Source organism: Amborella trichopoda, chromosome 10 (assembly GCF_054954075.1).
Source record: "Amborella trichopoda isolate Santa Cruz 75 chromosome 10, AtrichopodaSantaCruz75HAP2 v2.0, whole genome shotgun sequence".
Taxonomy (NCBI): Eukaryota; Viridiplantae; Streptophyta; class Magnoliopsida; order Amborellales; family Amborellaceae; genus Amborella; species Amborella trichopoda.
In genome coordinates this window covers 514,323-534,453 of record NC_142345.1, presented here as the reverse complement: position 1 = coordinate 534,453, position 20,131 = coordinate 514,323, and the positions used below count along the sequence as shown (strand labels likewise).

General features: G+C 38.1%; 1 protein-coding gene across 9 annotated transcripts in view; it reads left to right on the top strand.

The window, feature by feature from the left end:
* The window catches only part of LOC18428042 (U5 small nuclear ribonucleoprotein helicase), a 97,612-nt gene that overhangs the window by 31,317 nt on the left and 46,164 nt on the right, over positions 1 to 20,131 (top strand). For 4 of the 9 annotated variants that reach the window (XM_088850272.1, XM_088850269.1, XM_088850270.1 and 1 more), the window contains exons 4-16: positions 8,911 to 9,079; positions 9,216 to 9,657; positions 9,801 to 9,866; positions 10,216 to 10,320; positions 10,463 to 10,762; positions 11,257 to 11,373; positions 11,515 to 11,574; positions 11,737 to 11,808; positions 11,905 to 12,021; positions 12,117 to 12,278; positions 12,527 to 12,592; positions 12,716 to 12,865; positions 13,004 to 13,087. In XM_088850272.1, coding sequence (XP_088706398.1) covers positions 8,911 to 9,079; positions 9,216 to 9,657; positions 9,801 to 9,866; positions 10,216 to 10,320; positions 10,463 to 10,762; positions 11,257 to 11,373; positions 11,515 to 11,574; positions 11,737 to 11,808; positions 11,905 to 12,021; positions 12,117 to 12,278; positions 12,527 to 12,592; positions 12,716 to 12,865; positions 13,004 to 13,087 — 1,910 coding nt within the window. Of the gene's footprint in view, positions 1 to 8,910; positions 9,080 to 9,215; positions 9,658 to 9,800; positions 9,867 to 10,215; positions 10,321 to 10,462; positions 10,763 to 11,256; positions 11,374 to 11,514; positions 11,575 to 11,736; positions 11,809 to 11,904; positions 12,022 to 12,116; positions 12,279 to 12,526; positions 12,593 to 12,715; positions 12,866 to 13,003; positions 13,088 to 20,131 lie in introns of those variants that run through there. The other 5 variants (XM_088850273.1, XM_088850271.1, XM_088850276.1 and 2 more) reach the window with 3 other exon arrangements.

The following is a 20,131-nucleotide window of genomic DNA, read 5'->3' as shown; positions in this document are numbered from 1 at the left end:
AAGATGGTATTTTGATAGAGGTTTGGAAGTGTATGAGGGAGATTAGCATTGGCTGGCTGACAAAGCTTTTCAATAAAGTGTTGAGAATAAAGAAAATGCTAGACGAATGGAGGAAAAGTACAGTGCTACTTATTTACAAGAACAAAGGAGCCATACAGGATTATGGAACTATCGAGGGATCAAATTTATGAGCCACACTATAAAGCTATGGGAGAGAGTGATTGGCCAACGACTAGGGCATGAAACGATTGTATCAGAAAACCAATTTAGTTTTATGCCAGGAAGGTCAATAACCGACGCTATTTTCTTATTTAGGCAAGTGATTGAGAAGTTTAGGGCGAAAGAAACAGACCTCCATACGGTATTTATTGATCTAGAGGAAGTTTATGATAGAGTACCCAGAGATTTGATTTGATTTGGTGGGTATTGGAAAAGAAAGGAGTCTCTAGACACTACATTGACTAGGTGAGAGATATGTACGACGGAGCGCTAACTAGTGTACAAATAACTAGTGGAGAGACGAGTGAGTTTTTAAGGACAATAGATCTACATCAGGGGTCAACATTAAGCCCATACCTCTTTATCCTAGTTCGCAGATGACATAGTTCGAATCGATGAGACCAGAAATGGCTTCAACACAAAGTTAGAACTTTGAAGGGATGCTCTAAAATCAAAAGGTTTTAAAATTATCTGGACAAAGATATAGTATATGGAATGCAAGTTTAGTAATAATAAGAGTAGAGATAAGGAAGTAGTTATGATTGATGGTCAAGAAATACTAAAAAGAGCACACTTTTGATAGCTTGGGTCGATAATCTAGGCAAATGGAGAGATTGAGGAAGATATCGCACATAGAATTAGAGCTTACTGAACAAAGTGGAGATGTGCAGTCAAGTTTTATGTGATCACTGCATATCAATAAAGCTGAAGGGAAAGTTTTATAGGATAGTTGTGAGACCAGCTTTGCTCTATTGGGTGGAATGTTGGACCGAAAAAAAAAAAAAAAAACCTATAGAATGAGTGTAGTGAAGATGAGGATGTTGAGATGAACTAGTGGCAAGACAAGAAGGGATAGAATTCGAATTAAATACATTCAGGAGAATTTAGGTGTGACACCACTAGGAGATAAGATGAGAGACAGTAGACTTAGGTGGGCTGGTTGTGTGGTGCAGCCCCAGCACAACACCTGTTAGGAGGTGCGAGTTAGTTTAAGTGGAAGGCTAAAAAAGGGCAAGGGGAGAATTGGTCTGGGACGGAAGGATTCAAACCTCCGAATAACGAGACCAAAGCCCGTTGCCTTACCGCTTGGCCATGCCCCATAGGCCCAAAATGATATGATTGGAAGTAGTGAGAAAATATATGAGGACTTATGGCCTCATTGAGGGTATGACCCCTAATAAAGCAGAATGATGGACCAGGATTCAGGTAGTCGACCCCTGTTAGTTGAGAAAAGGCTTTGTTGATGATGATGATGAATTATCCATCTTGTGATTTGCATCCTAAGGCTACTAACATCACATTCATACCTATGTTTGAAGGTGGTGAAAAGTTAAGGTTTTTCAACGCATTAGCCTTGAAATTGTGTATAAGTTTCTAGCTAAGACTCGTGCAACGAGGTTGAGTAGTGTGTTGGCGAGTTGATTCTCCTTTTCTAGGTGCTTTGTTGGCAGATCCTAGATGGTGCTTTGGTTGTAAATGAGTGCATTACTCGAGATACAAAGAAGGTCGACCAAGGCTATTTTAAAGTTGGATTTAGAAAGGTGCTCAATTATTTGGATTGGGATGTCTTATTTAAGTTTTATGGCCTTAATGGGCTTTGGCAAGATTTGGATTGGTTGGACGCATGCTTGTGTTGCAACACTTCTTTCTTGTCCCTATTAAGGGATCTACCCAAAGCTTCTTTAGAAGATTGGGAGTGCTTAGATGTGGAGATCTTCTTTCTGCTTTCCTTTTCACAATCATGGCAAAAGTGTTAAGTTGGTTCTCTGTAATGCATGCTTGTCTGCTTTTTGCAATGAACTGAAGAACAAGCATGAAGAATATTGTCTTATTGGGTGTATCTTAAAATCACTTATGTATTCAACTAGTGACCATTCTGGGATGCAAAGTAGAGAAATTTCCAAGTAGATACTTGGACTTGCTTTTATGCCTTCATAGATGTAAGGAAGCCATAAGGAATCCATTGTTGAGAGGGTGGAGAAACGATTGATATCTTGGAAAGGAATGTTTATTTCTAGAGTCAGTAGGATGACGTTGATCAAGGCCACAATGAGCTCCATAACAGTATATATATTATGTCTCTCTTTTAAGCACCTTGTGCAATTATTGAGAAGCTCTAGTGCGTACAATAGCCATTTTATGGCAAGGCAATAGTGATACATGCAAGTTCCATTTACTTAAGTGGCCAGATGCATGCGAGCCCAAGCATGAAGGGGGCTTGGCTTGAGACACTGGAAATCAACTAATGAAGTTTTATTAAAAAGTGGCATTGGAGTTTCAGCTGTGCGCATGGACTGGGAAAAGAAGGTCGTTGTTGCTAAATATGGTTGCGAAAGAGATGATGAAAAATCAACTCCCAGACAGATACTCAAGAAACTCGATTACTCTGTAAGATCTTGTACCCTCCTGTTGTGTCCCAGATATTGGAGGGCCTTCTTGGTAAGACTGCTCTGGGACTCAACACCCCCTAGAATTTTATGCTTTGGGTGGCCGTAACGTTAGATAAAGTGCTCATTGGAGACTGACATTGGGGTGTACATCCTCTCTCTTGACTCTACCACAGGGGATAGAGTGCAGTGAAGGAAAAAAGGTTATAGAGAGCTACTTAACCTCGTTTCCTCAATAAACCTTGGATAGTTCCCTCGGACTTGTCCACTGAGTCCTCCTTGTCCACTGGAAGGTCCTCGGCTTGGAGGTCCTCTAGATTGGCTGCGACAACCCTCTCTCCTATTCCAAGATGATTATCATCTCCTGGAATATTAGGGGTCTTGGACAGGCTTCTAAAAAAAATGCCATTAGAGACCTCTGTGCCAAGTTCAAACCTTCCATATTGGTGCTCTTAGAAATCAAAAGATCGGAACCTGACCTTCCCTCAGTTAGAAGAATTTGGGGTAGATCCCCTTGCCAATGGATCTCTCGCCCAGCTTTAGGGGCCTCAGGAGGAATAGGGGTAGTTTGGAACCCCACTCAACACTCCCTGATCTCCTATCATATCAGTGATTTCACGGTCACCGTCCTTCTGTCCCGAAACTCAGATAACTTAGATTGGAAGTTCACTGCTGTCTATGGTCCTAACCTGTCATCAATGCGACCTAGATTTTGGGAAGAGCTTGATGAAATTGCAACCCTTCCTCACCCCATCTGGTGTTTGGGTGGAGATTTCAATATTACCAGATGGTCCTTTGAATGAAACTCATCAAACACTATTTCCAAGAGCATGATAGAGTTCTTGGATCTTATATCCAGACATGAGCTGATCGAGATCCCCCTCCTAGGGAATCAATTCACATGGTCGGATCACGGGGCCCAACCCATTCTATCTAAATTGGATCGCTTTTTGGTCTCTCCCACTTGGGAAGAATCCTTACTAGGGTCTCATGCCTTTACTCTCTCAAAACCCACTTCTGACCACTGCCCAATTTTACTTAATACCCAGCCAGCCCCTAGGGGACCCAAACCTTTCCAATTCGAATTAGCTTGGATTCAGGAGGATAATCTTGCCTCCCTCATTCCATTGGTGGCAATCATCCTTTAACCAAGCCACAGGAAGGGCTGGTTTCAGACTACAGAAAAAACTACATATCTTGACGAAATCACTTAAATCTTGGAGCTCGTCACTACAAGGAAACTTCACTACCTCCAAAAAAATACAGTTGGACATCATACAGGACCTTGATAAGTTAGAGGAGTCCAGACCCCTCTGATATGCAGAAGCCGACCTTAGACAATCAACTAAACAGGAGTACCTCTCCACCCTTAAAAAAGAAGAGCTTTACTGGTATCAAAGGTCTAGAGTCTCATGGCTTAAGTCAGGGGACCTAAATACCAAGTTCTTCCACAGAGTAGCGAATAGCCGACGCCGAACTAACTTGATTTAGAACATCAAAGTTGGCGAATTGGTGTTTGATTCTGCACCAGAAATAGAAGGAGCCATCATCTCCTACTTCAGGAATCTATACTCAGCTCCAAACCTACCTAGACCCAGCATGGGAGATCAAGAATTCAAAACCCTCCCCACCCATAGAGCAGATTGGCTAGAGTCCGTTTTCTGAGGAAGAAATTGAGAGGGCAGTGAATGACTTGGCCTCTGACAAGGCGCCCGGTCTAGACGGTTTCCCCATGGCTTTCTTCAAAACATACTGGACCACCTTTAAGGAAGATTTCCACCTGTTTTTTGAGGAATTCTATAGGCGTGGAAGATTTAATAAAGCTATCAATGCAACTTTCATAGTGATGGTGCCTAAGTTAGAGGGAGCACATGACATTAAAGACTTTCATCCTATTAGCCTCTTAACTTCCTCGTACAAGATCCTTTCCAAAGTCCTTGCTTCCAGGATTAAACAGGCCCTCAATGTGGTCATATCTCCATCCCAGTAAGCTTTCATTAAAAACAGACAAATACTGGATGGGTCGCTGGTAGCTCATGAGTGTATTCACTCTCGCAATAAACAAAAAAAAGCCAGGCCTTATCTTTAAAATTATCTGTGGGAAGGCGTATGACCATGTCGATTGGTTATCCTAGAACAAACCCTAACCAGGATGGGATTTGGTGAGCGATGGAGAATGTGGATGAAAGGGTGCTACTCTAGTCCTTACTTCTCTGTCTTAGTTAACGGCTCTCCTAAGGGCTTCTTTCCTTTGTCTAGGGGTCTTTGACAAGGAGACCCCCCTCTTCCCTTTCTTTTTCACTATAGTGGGAGAGGTTTTCAGCCAATCCATCTCCAGGATCTTTCCGGCTGGCCTACTCTCTGGTTTCAAAACAAGTAGAAGGGGGCCAAGCGTGTCACACTTGCAATATGCAGATGACACGTTGATATTCCTTGACGCTGATATGCTCGAAGTTCAGAACTTAAAAATCTTCCTAGCTTGCTTTGAAGTGACCATTGGTTTTAAGGTCAATATGGGTATGTCTAAAATGATTGGGGTTGGTCTAAATTCTTCCCTAACCAGGAACTTTATCTTGGATTAGGAGTGCGCGGTGGAAGAAATCCCAACCTCCTACCTACGGCTTCCCCCAGGCCTTGGCAAACCCAATAAGCAACTGTGGGCCCAGGTTTTTGATAGAATTGGTACAAGATTGGTAGGATGGAAAGGGCGATATCTGTCTATGGCTAGCAAATGCACTCTCATCAAAGCTTCTCTTGCCAATACCCCGATTTAATTTATGTCGCTCTAGCAAATTCCAGCTTCAGCCACTAAAAAGATAGAATAGCTTATGAGGAACTTCCTCTGGTCAGGTTCAGCAGATACTAAGAAAATCCACTCAATATCTTCGGACAAGATTTGCACCCACAAGAAGAAGGGAGGTTTGGGAATAAGAGACCTAAGGAAACAGAATTGGGCTCTTTTGGGGAAATGGTGGTGGAGGCTAGCAAATCACGAGAACCAACTTTGGACGTAGGTGCTAAGAAGCAAATATAATATCTCCTCACAAATGTGGCTGCCAGAGATCAACTCCCACTCCACAGGATCTGGTATTTGGAAAACTCTGGTATCCATCCTCCCTCGGTTCAGAACTAACATTCGGTTTCATGCAAGAGGAGGAAATAGAGTGAGGTTTTGGGAGAATCTGTGGTTTGGCTTATCACCACTCAAAGACAGATTCCCCTCTCTTTTTGCCATTTCCAATTGTAAAGAGTCAATGATAGCAGACAAAATGACTCTCTTTGGCAATAGTAGGAAGTGGAACCCATCTTTTAGAAGGTCTCTTATTGATGACGAACTCCTTCATTTTGCTACACTCAGTTCTGAAGTCCATGGAGTTTACTTATCGCAGTCAGGGATGGATTCCATGATTTGGACCCCATCCCCCTCAGGGAGGTTCACAGTAACATCCTTCTATATGGTCTGGGTAGATGGGACAGACATAGTCGACTCATCAAACAGAGCGTGGGAGTCTATCGCTCCACCAAGGGCTCAGTTCTTTCAGTGGTTAGCGGCTCAAGGAAAACCCCTCACCATAGACAACCTTCAGAAAAGAGGATTTCAATTTCATAACCGATGTGTAATGTGCCTTAAGGAAGAAGATACTGTAACTCATCTGTTATTACACTGCAACTTTGCATACTCAGTTTGGAGTTTTCTTATTCAGCTATTCAGACTCTCGTGGGTGCTTCCACCTTCAGTCCAGGCTCTGTTAGCCCCAGTCCAACGAGGACAATTGGAGGAAATCTGGGAAAATTCTATGGAAAGCTTCAGTAGCTGCTACCCTTTGGCACATTTGGGGGGAAAGAAACTCTAGGATCTTTCGAGGGGAAAAGAATACACTCCAGACCCTGTTCCAAAAAATAACATCCTCTGTTATTTTTTGGGCCTCCCATCATAAATTATTTGTCGGTATCTCCGCCTCTTCCTTTATGTGAGAATGCGAAAATCTCCTTAATCTTAGCCATCACAAGGGTAAAAGTGTCCCTCGATGGTCTCCCCCTTCAGAGGGCCATATAAAGCTCAACTTTGATGGATGATCCTTGGGAAACCCTGGTCCGGTAGGCATTGGGGGAGTGTATAGAAATCATGAAGGAGAAGTCCTCACCTACTCAGAATACATATGAATAAAGGACTCGCAAATAGCAAAAGCCAAGGCCTTACTAATTGGAATCAAGAATTTTAATCATTCTTGGGGTAGAATCTTACAGATTGAAGGAGACGCCAAAAACATCATTAAGTGGGGTTCTGGGAAAAGCGATCCACCTTGGTATATGGGCCATATTTTTGATGAGATCGATCACTTATGCAAGGACTTGGTAGTGACTTGGAAGCACACTCGGAGGACCGTAAACGCAACCGCAGACGCACTCGCTAAAGCAGCTGCTCGGCAACATATATAACAGAATGATAATTATATAGTCTGTGTAAAAGGGCAAATTTATAAGCCCCTACCCAGTTTTCTTTTGTTCACTTTTGCATAGTCTTTGTAAAAGGGCAAATCTATAAGCCCCTACCCTGCTATCCTTTTGTCCGCTTTTGTAACTGGGCATATTTATAAGCCCCTCTCATTCGTCTCTTTTGGTCCTCCACTCAGGGACCACGAAACTGCTGGGGTCCATGCCTGGTGAACCTCACAGTATCGACAGTATCGATGTAACTCGTTTTATTTAATGTTAACTTCCATCAGAAAAGGCATTGGGGTGTACAACTTCCATTGCCTCATGGGCAGTGACAAGGAAGACAGTGGGCCTATTTATTGATTGCCCTTACGCGAGGGAAATTTGGATTCATATGCCTCGCCTCTTTGAGGCACATTGGGCTTTTCCAAGATCACCAGTTTAGGTGGTTGCAAGTTAGAGATATTGCACCTTTGTAAGAAAAAAGGTAGTACATTGTCAAAACTCAGCTGTGATCCCATTTTATTAGATTATGCTTAGAGTGGAACAGAATTATTTTAGGGGAAGTTTCCGAGACCCGGTGTTGTAGAAAATCAAGTAAGAGACATGTTCAGCTGTTGGACCCTTGCTAAAAAAAAGGTTTTCATATGAGGACTTGATGTGGAAATGGTCGGAGGTGACAAATAATTGAGCACCAGAAGATTGTTCATTGAATGGGCTTTTCTGGTGGTACTTAAAGTCAGCTTTGTTGGGAGTAATTTTTTTAACCATGGTGCATCTGGTGTGGGGGTTGTCATTAGATATCATTTGTGATTTACTCGTATTGCTTGTACAGGCTCAAGTGGGGTTGGAAATGCCAATAGAGCTGAAGCTTTGGACATGCTCATGGGGTCGCATATATTTCTTTAAATCGTTCCCGGGCCCCATACTAATTGAGGGTGATTCCATAAACCATTTGTTGGATTCAACAGTGTGGCCCCTCTCCGTGACAACTCGCGGACACTATAGAGGAGATTCATGATCTTTGTCGAGAGCCTTCAGTCACTTTTTAGCATGTTCCAAGAAGGGGCGATGACCTAGTGGTTTCACTATTACGTGCAGGCAACAGTAGGCAGGACCTTTCTATTGGGTGACTCCCCACCAGTTTGATATTTTTGTTTTCTTTCTCTTCTCCCTGCATTATTTACTTCTCTATTTGTCTGCTTTATTGGTAAGCAACTTGAGGTAACAGTTTCCTCTCTTAATTTTAAAAGCAGTATCGTGGTCCGTTTTGGGTATTTTTTGCTTTATTTTATTCTTTGGTATCTTTCATTTGTAGGCACTAATATTATCTCAATGTTGTTTTTTACTTTCTTCTTTTGTTGCTTTCTCGTGTTCGTTTTGTATCCTTTTATGGGTAAATCATTGCAATCCCACTGATTTTTTATGAGAGTTTTTGTCTAATAACTTCTGCAAGGTATTACTGGTGACTTGAAATGACCTAGAGTTTGTATGTTTGTGAGTTTCGATAATTGGCTCTGAGCATACTTTGGTTCTTCATTTTCAGAAACCTTTTTCTTGCAGGTGTGGTACAATTCACACACTGGTCTTTTGTCCGAAGGAATTTGGGATCAGTATTTCTTAAATGTGGAACCTCTGATGTTGTTCATTGATTGTTAATTAAACTTGCTCAAATAACACTTGGAAATACTTCGCTTTTATTTTCATTTATGATCTGTTCTTGTCATAAGAAAAGAAGATTCATACATTTCAGCTCATTGTGCATCCACATGCATTCTGTTCCTACTTCCTTTAGTAGTTACTGTTACCTGCACATTTGTTGTCTTTCGGTTTCCATGTTTTCATAGTGGCTTCCTTCCTATTGCAGCCTCAATTGATCTACAACAGGTGTATAGAGAGTTTCTTGGGTCTGTGCTAGAGTTGATAGACGGCGAGGTGACATCAGAGGAAGTCCAAATGGTAGCAAAAACTGTTTATGACATTTTTTGTGCTTTAGGAGTGGATTCAGGTTGGAGTAAAACAATCACTAGCAAGAAGTAAGTCAAAAATTACTATGGCTCATTTTCCCTTTACATGCTTAATGCATAGTTGGAGGTTTGGTTTGCTGCTTAGTGTTATGTTTCAGAAATAGATACTGATTTGAGACTGCTTTTCTCTGAAATGTGCATTTAGAAGAGAGCTGCAAGCACTTCTGGGACATACAGCCTCTGATGCTAGCTTGCAGAAAGCTGCCTCCCTAGCTCATAAGGTCTGGTCTTTGCAGTCAATAGAACGTGGGGATGCACCTGGCAAAGTTGATGAAGTTGATGAATCTTCATGTGAATTTGGCATCAACCTTGTTTTCAAAGCACCAGGCCGGTTTTTGGTGGGAGATGTTTCTCATGATATTGAGGAAGGTTCCTTTGATGAAAACTTTGGAGGTTATGGTATACTGCCAGAGAAGCCACATGATTTTGATATATCTGTTGATGGTGCTGGCAAAGGAAATGCAAGTTTAAGATGGCTGAAAGATATATGTGATCAGATAGTCAAGGGAGGTGGTTCACAGCTTTCTGGAGATGAATTAGCCATGGCCATTTGTCGAGTGCTCGAATCAGATAAACCTGGTGATGAGGTACTGTAATAGTTACTACTTTTTTTCTGTTTTATAGAAGCTTCGATTTTGTTTTCGAGATGCTTCGACAAACATAGTGGCAGTTTCTATTTTTATGGCATGTTAAATTCTGACTGGTTGAAACATTTTCTTATGTTATGAAGATTGCCGGTGACTTGTTAGACCTCGTCGGAGACAGTTCGTTTGACATGATCGAAGAACTCTTATCTGTAAGGCTTGTATTTTCAGCACCTGATCATTCTTGTTTGAATGCCTTTTGTCACTGATATTGAGCAGGACTCGTTGGATATTCAATGCATGTCTGGATCTATTGGCTGAGCCACTGAGCTTGTGCAATTTAGAAAAATATTGCTAGAATTTATTTGTTTTTGTTTTTAAGTTATTCATTATTGTGTTAAATCTTATGAACAGCTATGTTGGCTTTTCGTACGGACGAGTTGGATAAATAGCAGTCTCAATATTGCTTTGCCTAGTGTTGGGCTGCTTTTTGTGTGTCTATAATTGATCTGAAGAAACTGCAGTTCCTTTCTTATAAGTTTAATTGAATGACGTTTACAGAATCGAAAGAAATTGGTAGATGCTATTCGTCATGGGTTTTTAAATCTGAGGACTGAGAAAGTGGCCTCAACTACTCAACCACGGATGCCTAGCTACGGAACTCAGGTTAACTTGCTATCGCTTGTAAAAGTTTTATTCAGTGTATCATTGCTTTGTGCATGCATGAGATATACTTCGGAGAATTGGTTTAAATAACGGTTCGCATAGGGTGGGAGTTTAAGGGAAAAACTACCTGTACATCATCCAGGTCACTATTAAAATGGAATCTGAACGTCAAATTGATAAGCTTCGACGCAAGGAAGAAAAGCGATATAAACGAGGAGCAGACCGTGGGGTTGATAATGAATTTTCAACAGTATTGAACTTTTCATCTTTGCTCCTTGCAAGTGAAAAGAAACAGCCTTGTGATGATCTGTTTGGGAAAGGTCAGGATTCATCTTATGCTACTGCTCTTCCTCAAGGAACTGTGAGGAATTCCTATAGGGGATATGAAGAAGTCAGAATTCCTCCAACATCAACATCACCAATGAAACCTGGGGAGAAACTGGTATTTTCTCATCACTCCACTCCTAAGCATTTTCTTCTTTTCCCTTTTTTCAGTGCTGTTGTTTAACGATAAAGGAAATGAAAGAAAATAGGGATGCTTTTTCTTTTTGGAATTTAAGACACGCACCAGCAGAATAGTTGAAATTTGGTTGAATGTAATTAGGTAACTCATGCAAGTAGCCTATATCAAGCAAAGAACATGTTTAAATATTGTTGATTGATTCTGATATTTGAAGGGAATCCTGTAGACAGCTAACTCAAATTTTTTGGCCCAATCATTTCTTGAAAATATTTCGATTAGATACTATCAGTTGTGGTGTATATCATCTGCTTCTGGGCTTGAACTATTTAGGTTAATAGTTAAGTTATCTTGGACTTGATGCTATCCTGACAGGTTGCCGCATTCTTCTCAAAGTTTCTTTGCAGCTTTCTACTTGTAGCTTGTGCTTTTCTTTGTTTTGTTTCATTGTACCAGCTTGATGTCTCTTCTGCCAGATTGAAATATCAGAGTTAGATGATTTTTCTCAAGCTGCTTTTTGTGGTTACAAAAGTTTAAACCGTATACAAAGCTGGATCTTTCGCACTGCATATTACACTAACGAAAATATCCTGGTACGGATCAGGAAGTATACCTACTGTTAACAAATTTTGTAGAACATGCAATTGGGTGCTGCTTCAATTAAACTAAGGTTCTCCAGAGCCATATTTCTTCTGCTACTTTCCAATTTTATTTCTTGGGGACATCTGTGGCAGGTCTGTGCCCCAACTGGTGCTGGCAAGACAAATATTGCAATGATTACTATCCTGCATGAGGTTAGCACTTGGATGAACTAGTTTCAAACTATGATAATTTGTGCTTCTTTCTCTTGAAAATTGACATTGATCTTGTTCTTTTCTATCTAGAATATGAAGTTTTACTTATTTTTACACTCAAAAGTGTGTAATTTAGAAAGTGAAACATATACATTTTTGCAGATTGGGCAGCATTTTAAGAATGGTATTCTGCTAAGGGATGAATTCAAAGTTGTCTATGTTGCTCCTATGAAGGTTTCCTCTCAGATCTTTTTTTTTTTTTTTTTTTCGCTAATGTGAACTTTGATGTAAGTTTTTGGTTACTCATACTGCATAGGCATTTCATTTCAGGCCTTAGCAGCTGAGGTAGCGTCTACATTTAGTCATCGTTTGGCACCCTTGAATTTGAATGTCAGAGAACTTACAGGAGATATGCAGCTTACAAAGAATGAACTTGAGCAAACGCAGGTAGCTGCACGTGCTTGAAACTGTATCATTGATTTTTCTTTCATATTATTGTCTAGGAATGATAAATAATGGCTACATTTTCTTGTGTGATTCAGATGATAGTGACAACACCTGAGAAGTGGGATGTGATTACCCGCAAGAGCAATGATATGTCGCTATCAGTGCTTGTGAAGCTCTTAATAATTGATGAAGTGCATCTGCTAAATGATGATAGAGGTCCTGTAATTGAAGCTTTAGTTGCACGGACTCTTCGCCAGGTAAGAAATGTCACTGGGAAAATATGCATGTTTTTGCTGTGCTCTTGGCAGATGAAAATGTAGAAGCTGCAATATGAGGTCGAAACATTTTTGGCCACAATGATGGTTTATTTCCTGATTTTAAATTATTGTAATTTACAAGCAACTCAAGAGTCAAGACTTTCTGGAATGACATTGATGGGCCTTTTGTAATTGGAAGTACTGGAGACCTTATTTATCGGCAATTTCTTTTAATCAAATTTCTACAGGTGGAGTCAACACAAACCATGATACGGATTGTGGGTCTCTCGGCCACACTGCCTAATTATTTGGAGGTCTGCAGGGCACTGAACTTCACAAAATTGACGCGCATGTTAATGTGTCATTTGTTCCCCTTGCTTTCTGTTCTTTCACATGGTTTACTTCATTTCTCATGGTTTCTCGGCTACATCATATAGGTGGCGCAATTTTTGAGGGTGTCTGAGAAGGGGTTATTCTTCTTTGATTCTAGTTACCGTCCTGTTCCCCTTGCTCAGCAATATATTGGCATAACTGAGAAGAACTTTGCTGCTCGTAATGATCTTCTGAATGAAATCTGCTATAATAAGGTTTGCTATTCCACATGGATTTCTTTTACATGAAATCTGCTATAGTATATTTTTTAAAGCTGCATTTAAGTAATCATTGCTTTATTAGATGAAGTTTTCTTTCTATGTTAAACCTACCTATGCATATTGTTGTATCAGGTTGTAGATTCATTGAAGCATGGATATCAGGCTATGGTCTTTGTTCACTCGCGAAAAGATACAGGGAAAACAGCAAGGAATCTGGTACTGTCTCTTTATATGGAACTTAAAAAGTAGAAATGATTCTTATATATAGCTTTTCCTTTTCCCTTTATTGTTTCCAGAAATAGACTAATCAGTAATGTTGTCGTTGGCATTTCTGATTGAATTTGTTTATGTCAGTTTGTTTTTGTTGTTGTGGGTAGATCGGTGGGGATTACAGGCCCTTACTCATTTTGGAAAGAGAATTTTTTGAAAGTGTTAGTGAGAATGGAGGGCATGACCTTTAACTGGGGCTCAGGTGTTTATGTCATTTGTTAATTTAATTGTATTGCTTTTGATTATGTGTCTCTCTCTTTTGTTCTTTTTTGCTTCTGGACATGTGGAGTCCTGCTTGGAGGTATGTGATCATGATTGTTAGCTAGGAAGGAAAATAATTGAATCACTTAGCTAATGTGGTAACATATAGGTAATCTTGGTGTTGTAGTATAGATGTTATGTCCAATTAGAAATAGGAGTAGAGGCATCTCTATTGCTTCAAATTCCCCCTTCAAGTACCTCACCTGTCAGGACTCACAACTATGTTGGCTGGCTTATCTTCTAACTTGTGTTATTGACGTTTCCAACCCCAACAACTTTTAAGTTGCCTTAAAGGATGTGCTCTTTCCTCGTAAAGGTTTTTGATTTGCAAAGGTGATGCGGGATAAATTTATTCTTTTTTAAATTTTTTATTTATTTTCAAATGATGCATATTTTGATTTTAGTTTTAGCGTTTATTTTTAGGGTTTTAAAGTTGTTTTAGGAATTCTAGGATTTTTTATATTTTTAGTTACTATTCACTAGTTATTATTCATGGGTACTATTCACGGGTACTACTCACGGGCTACTGTTCACAGATGTCATTACAAATTGTGTTTAAGTTAGGGGTTTTCTTAGGTCATTTAATTATTGTATGGATATTTAATTGCTTTGAACATTAATTAAAATATATAAGAGGTGTGTTGGGCCTTGAGGGGGTAATTCCACATGATTTTTAGAAATTGAGAGAGAAAGAAAGGCTTAAGTTTTTGGACGACTGGCTTGGGGTACGGAGAAGAAACTATAGGTTTTTTCAACTTGTGCTTGTGTTTGGCTAGTTCCTTACAGATTTTACTGCTTTCTCAGATTTCCTACATCAAAAGGCAATAGACTCTTATTGCCAGCTATAGATACTAAATAAACTGATTTCTATTTCCAAATCCCTGAAGGAGGGAGTGCACTAGAACTCCAAACGTTTTTGAGACCTAAATAGGTCTAATTAACAAACTCCAAAGGTTTGGCACAATGAGTAACTTCACTAATTTCCTGTACGACATTACCTATTGTAACGGCTGCTTATTTCCCTTTTCTACCTCTTCCATAATTAAGCTTATTACTACTAAAGATATAGCTTTCTCTGCTAGGGCGGACTTGTAAATTGACTTTCTAATTGTCTTAGTTTAGAGTATGATTATATGTCATAAATGACATTGCTCTGGGTATATATGTAATCTTACAATCTTTATATATGTGTGTGTGTGTGTGTGTGTGTGTGTGGCGACGTCCAAAACTTAAGCTTGTCTGAGAATCCAGCCTTCATTCACCCATTCCTCTCTACTCTTGCTTATCTTCTGTTTTTCTTTACTTCCTGAATAATTTTCATGCCCTAATTCTATTTCTTTCCCTTTTTGAATATTAGAAACCCTAATTCTATTCTCCCCTTTTTGAGTCTAACTCATTCTCATCTCAAACCCCAATGTCCTTCACATCAGTTCTCAATCCTATCCTCTTTTTCTTCAATCCTAATTTCTTTCTCATCTCGAATTTTATTTTTGCATATCCTAACCTTCTCCATGTCATCTCAATTTCTTTCCACTTTTAATCAGTATTATTCCACCTTATCAATTCTTCTGATTAAATCAACTATGAATTTTCCTTTCTACTTTTATTTTTGCATATCCCAACCTTCTCCATGTCATCTCAATTTCTTTCCACTTTTAATCAGTATTATTCCACCTTATCAATTATTCTCATTAAATCAAATATGAATTTTCCTTTCTACTTTAAATCTTATTAATTCGACTTCCGCCCTTTGTTTCTCTCAAATCAGATCCGAAAATCCCGAATCAGATCTGCTGACTTCATATATTTTTCTTCATCTTGATGTTCTCCCACAAACTCTTTTGATCTTCTCATTCATCCCTCATATTTCTCCCTTCTATCATTTCCTCACTCTCTTCTTTTGGAGTTTGTTACCTTCCATGGGGGGGAACTATTCCATTACTTACCGAAAGACCTAATCCTTTGAAAGCCCTAATTCTTGAAACCTCGATTCCGTTCTAGAAGCCTGAAGTCCTAATTCGTCATAAATTTGAATTCAAATCTAAGCTTCCTTACTGTTTATGTTTTCTAAAATTCAAAGATTTTTCTCCTTTTGCCTCAAATATGGCTTCCTCATCTTACAAATTTTTCCATGTCCCCCGATATGCTCCCACATATGGTCTCTATTAAATTGGACTCTACCAACTTCATGAGCTGGAATAGTCAAATTTTTTCATTCCTACATGGGCTAAGACTGATGGGACATCGTGATGGAACCTAATCTTCTCATCTACCACATTGAAAAAGAGATTGTTGTTAAAAATGACAAAAAGGAGATGAAACAGATGCATATTCCTGCCAACTCCAACAGTGTAAGTGAGAGAATATTACCTCCGGCAACCCCAACGAGTTTTGTCGTTAGGTAAGTCTTGTCAAAGCCCAAGTTGAAGAAGTATGTGATGTGATGCGTGGGAGTGCGAGAAAACTACAGGTAAAAAAAAGGTGAGAGGACTTTGTTATCAACTAGTTGTAAATGGCCATGAGATTTGCGATAATGATAAAGTACTCAACCTGCTTGGAGGATTTGGTGATGAATTTGACATATTTGTCACATTGGCCATGTCTAGACCACCCACACCTAGTTTCAATGAGCTCTGAATTCTATTATTGCAGCATGAAGCCTTACGCAAGCAAAATCAGTTGAAGCTGAAGAAGAGAATCATGACGTCTTAAATGTCATTTCTTAAATCTCTAATTTCTACTAGAGGCTGTGGAAGAGGAAAAAATAACCGCGGTTGTGGACAGGGTCAGTTCTATACCCCTTACTGACATTATAGAAATCAATTATATGCTGGTTATAACAATCAACAACGAGGTCATAATCCCCAGGGAATTTTGCCACTATCCTCTTAGCATGCCAGTGCCAACCAGTCCACTATATGTCAGCTTTGTGGAAACAAATGAACCACAACCTCCCAGTGTTTCCCATCATGATCTTGTGTTTTAATATATTCTTACTGGCTTGACGCATTCAATTTCCAATCTGAGCATATCATAACCCCAACCCATTTTCACATCTTGGATTATGAATATTGGGGATGACAGGTATGTGGCATCTGATGCATGTATGTTTTCTTTCTTGGTTCTGTATGTTGGTAAAGGGAAAGTCATTACAGGGGATGACACTACACCTCTCATCATTGGAGTTGGAACTGCCATTCTCTTCTCATATTTGGGTTTCTTTTCTTTGCTTAATTCCTTTTTAGTTTCAAAAGTTAAGTGGAATGTTATTTCAAGTCGCAACTAGTTGATGGTTTGAAGTGCTTAAGATCTAGTCTTGACTTGTGTTCGTGAAGGATCTTGCCACAAAGAAATCAGTAAGAAAGAAAGCCAAACACAAGCATAAGTCAGAAACTTAGGGTTTCTTTCCATTCCCCAAAGTAGGGTTCCAAAAGCTTATGCTTTTCTTTATTTCAATTTCTAAAAATGTCGAAATTGACTCTCTCAACGCCCCACACCTCATATATTGTAGCCCCACACCTCATATATTGTAGTTCAATTTTCAAAGACATTACCTGTCCATATAATGATTAAAATGACCTATATAGGCTAACTTAAACTTAAATTTTGTAATGACAGTTTTACCCCTATGAACAGTACCTGTGAACAATACTTTTGAATAGTACTTATGAAGTAAATAAAAAACTAAAAATCCTAGATCCCTAAAAAATAAAAAAACCTATAAATAAATCCTAAAACTAAAACTATAATATACATCCTTTAAAGTTGAATGTAAATAAAAAATAAGAATACTCTTTGCCCTCCATCATTCTCCCCTAGTTGGAGAAAACTTAGCCTAGAGGTTTGAAGTGTGCTAAAGAGGAATTCATCATAAAAAACATTTCCTGTAACCTTTTTTTTCTTTGTTGGCTCAAATATTATTCGTGGTAAAAATAATTCCTCAAGAAACGGATTCTGATATGTATATTAAGGAATCAAGGCCACAATTTGCCGATTCTGAATCGACCATGCTTCCACTACACTACTCTGATTCCAATACCCTGAATTTCTTGAATGCACTACCTCTTAGATATTAATGAGATCTTCAATGGCCATGATTTTGATCAATCCTCCGGCTGCCTTCTCACCATATTCTTCACCTCTTTCAAAATCTCTTCATCGTCATTTTGATCCTTATCATAGATCAAATATCCTAAGAAATCTTGTTGTTCATTTGAGTATATATCGAAAATTGGTGGTGAATCCCATTCTACAACTTGCTGACTTTCTACGTCATCTGTGTCAGAATAAAAAGTCTCATCCTTCAGATTGAAAACCCTAGAGTGATATTCCCCACATCTAGGTCTTTTATTGCTATCCTCAACATTCGACTCCCCACGTGGAGCGCAAAAGTGAAAGAAAGGGCGTGTACTCGTGATCCTCCTGGGCTGAAAGATTGCCGCCTTGCCCTTTATTGAGGCTTGCGAACTGCTGCACTAGCTGCCGAACTTGCCTTTCAAGTTCCTCAATTCTGCAATCTATGGGATCACGGTGCGGAACTACAAAAATCCCCTTTCTATGGCCCCTTCTCGCTGCCATGGCTTCACTGAAATCATAAACCCGAGGCAATTAATCAGCAAAAACTGTTGAAATCAGCAAGATCATAGTTGTTTTGCAAAAATTTGGCAAAAATCAGCAAACCCTGGACCCCCACAGTAACTTCCCCTTTTTGTTGTTGAGCTAGGGCACAAAAACTCTTCGCTACAGTGACCTTCGTACAGTGCTACAATGATTTCTCTACATTGCTACAGGACCGTCTAGGTAGATCGCGGGCTCTGATACCAATTTGATGCATGAGAATTTGAGAGAACATAGAAATCAACAAGAAACAAAGCCAAACACAAACATAATTCAAAGAAACTTAGGATGTCTTTTCCACTTCCCAAGCTAGGGTTCCAAAAGCCTAAGCTTTTCTCTCTTTCAATTTCTAAAAATCATGTGGAAATTAACCTCTCAGGGCACCACACCTTATATATTACTCGTGTTAGGCACGTGCGTTGCATGTGATATTAAATATAGAAAATCGTAGATTCAGCATTTCCAATGAGATTATTTCGTAATATAATTGAATATATTTCTACTTATATTAGTAAATACATTATTTACTTACAACATAACTTGAAATTTTTTAAAATAGGAAATATAAAAAATAAAGAAAGTAGAAAAAAATTAAAAATAAAGAAAATAGAAGAAATTTTAGTTTCCATAACATGTCACATAAACATAAAAGTATGATTAAAATTATTTTTGAGATATTTAAGATATTAATAACTCATAACATTTTTGGCATCAAAAATAAAATTCTTATTAAATATAATGAAGTGTTATATAAGATTAAAATTTTAAGTGTTATAATGCAAGGCTTAAATTTGAAAATAATTAAAGAACTTAATTTTTAAGTTTTATAATCTATTATGATTTTATTTTCTTGTAATAATTAGGAATGGGAAACATTACTCTAAACAAAATAAGTCATGACAATAATTCGAAACGACAATTATATGCAAAATCATATAATATTTATTATTTTACTACTAAAATAAATTAGTAATATTTGATTGAAATTTAAAAGTAATATATAATCATCATGAATGACACTTAAAAAATATGAACGTGCATAAAAAATTGGGAATAACACCTAAAAAAATATAGAGGTAATGTAAAAATTTGTAAAAAATTACTACGACTTACCTTCAATATGAACACCTAAAAAATACAAATGGAAATATTGGAAAACTAAAATAAAAGGAATCACTATGACTTACCTTCAATATGAAGGTTGTACACCTTTATTCAAAGGTAAATAATACCTGAAAAATATCGCAATTGCTAAATTTTGATGTAAAAAAATAGGTACTAACCTTTCGTCTTAGTATAGAAGTAGGTACAGTGCAAGGCATTTGAGACCTTGGGATCATACAATTTACCATATTGCACAATTAAGCCCACAAAATTAGTCGTTTTCTTCATCAAAAAAAATATCAATAAAAACCATATCAATGTAATTATCCTATCGTAGATATGATACCAATAATTCAAAAAGACAATTATATGCAAATTTATATAATGTTTATTATTTTACTACTAAAATACATTAGTAATATTTGATTAAGATTAAAAATAATATACAATCATCATGAGTGACACTTAAAAAATATGTAACATACATAAAAAATCGGAACAATTGAAAGAATTAATGGAAAAAAATAAATAAAAGGAATCACTATGACTTACCTTCAATATGAAGGTTGTTAACCTTCATTGAAAGGTAAATAATAACTGAAAAATATTGCAATTGCAAAATTTAGATGTAAAAAAATAGGTAGTAACCTTTCTTCTTTTCCCAAAGAGACTTATAGAAGTAGGTACGACGGAAGGCATTTGAGACCCTAGGATCAAACAATTTACCATATAAACACACAAAATCAGTTGTTTTCTTCATCAATAAAATTTTTAATAAAAAACATATCAATGTAAGTATCTTATCAATAATAGAACTACACAAAAGTAATATGTTGTATATTTTTATACCAATGACATTAAAAAAAAAACACCAAAGTTAAACAAATTAAGAGAGAAAATAAAGTTAAACAAATTAAGAGAAAAAATAACGTATTCCACGCATAGAGAAAGAAGAGAGAAATTTAAGAGGATGATAGAGAAAGTTTGTTGTATATAGAGAGAGAAGAG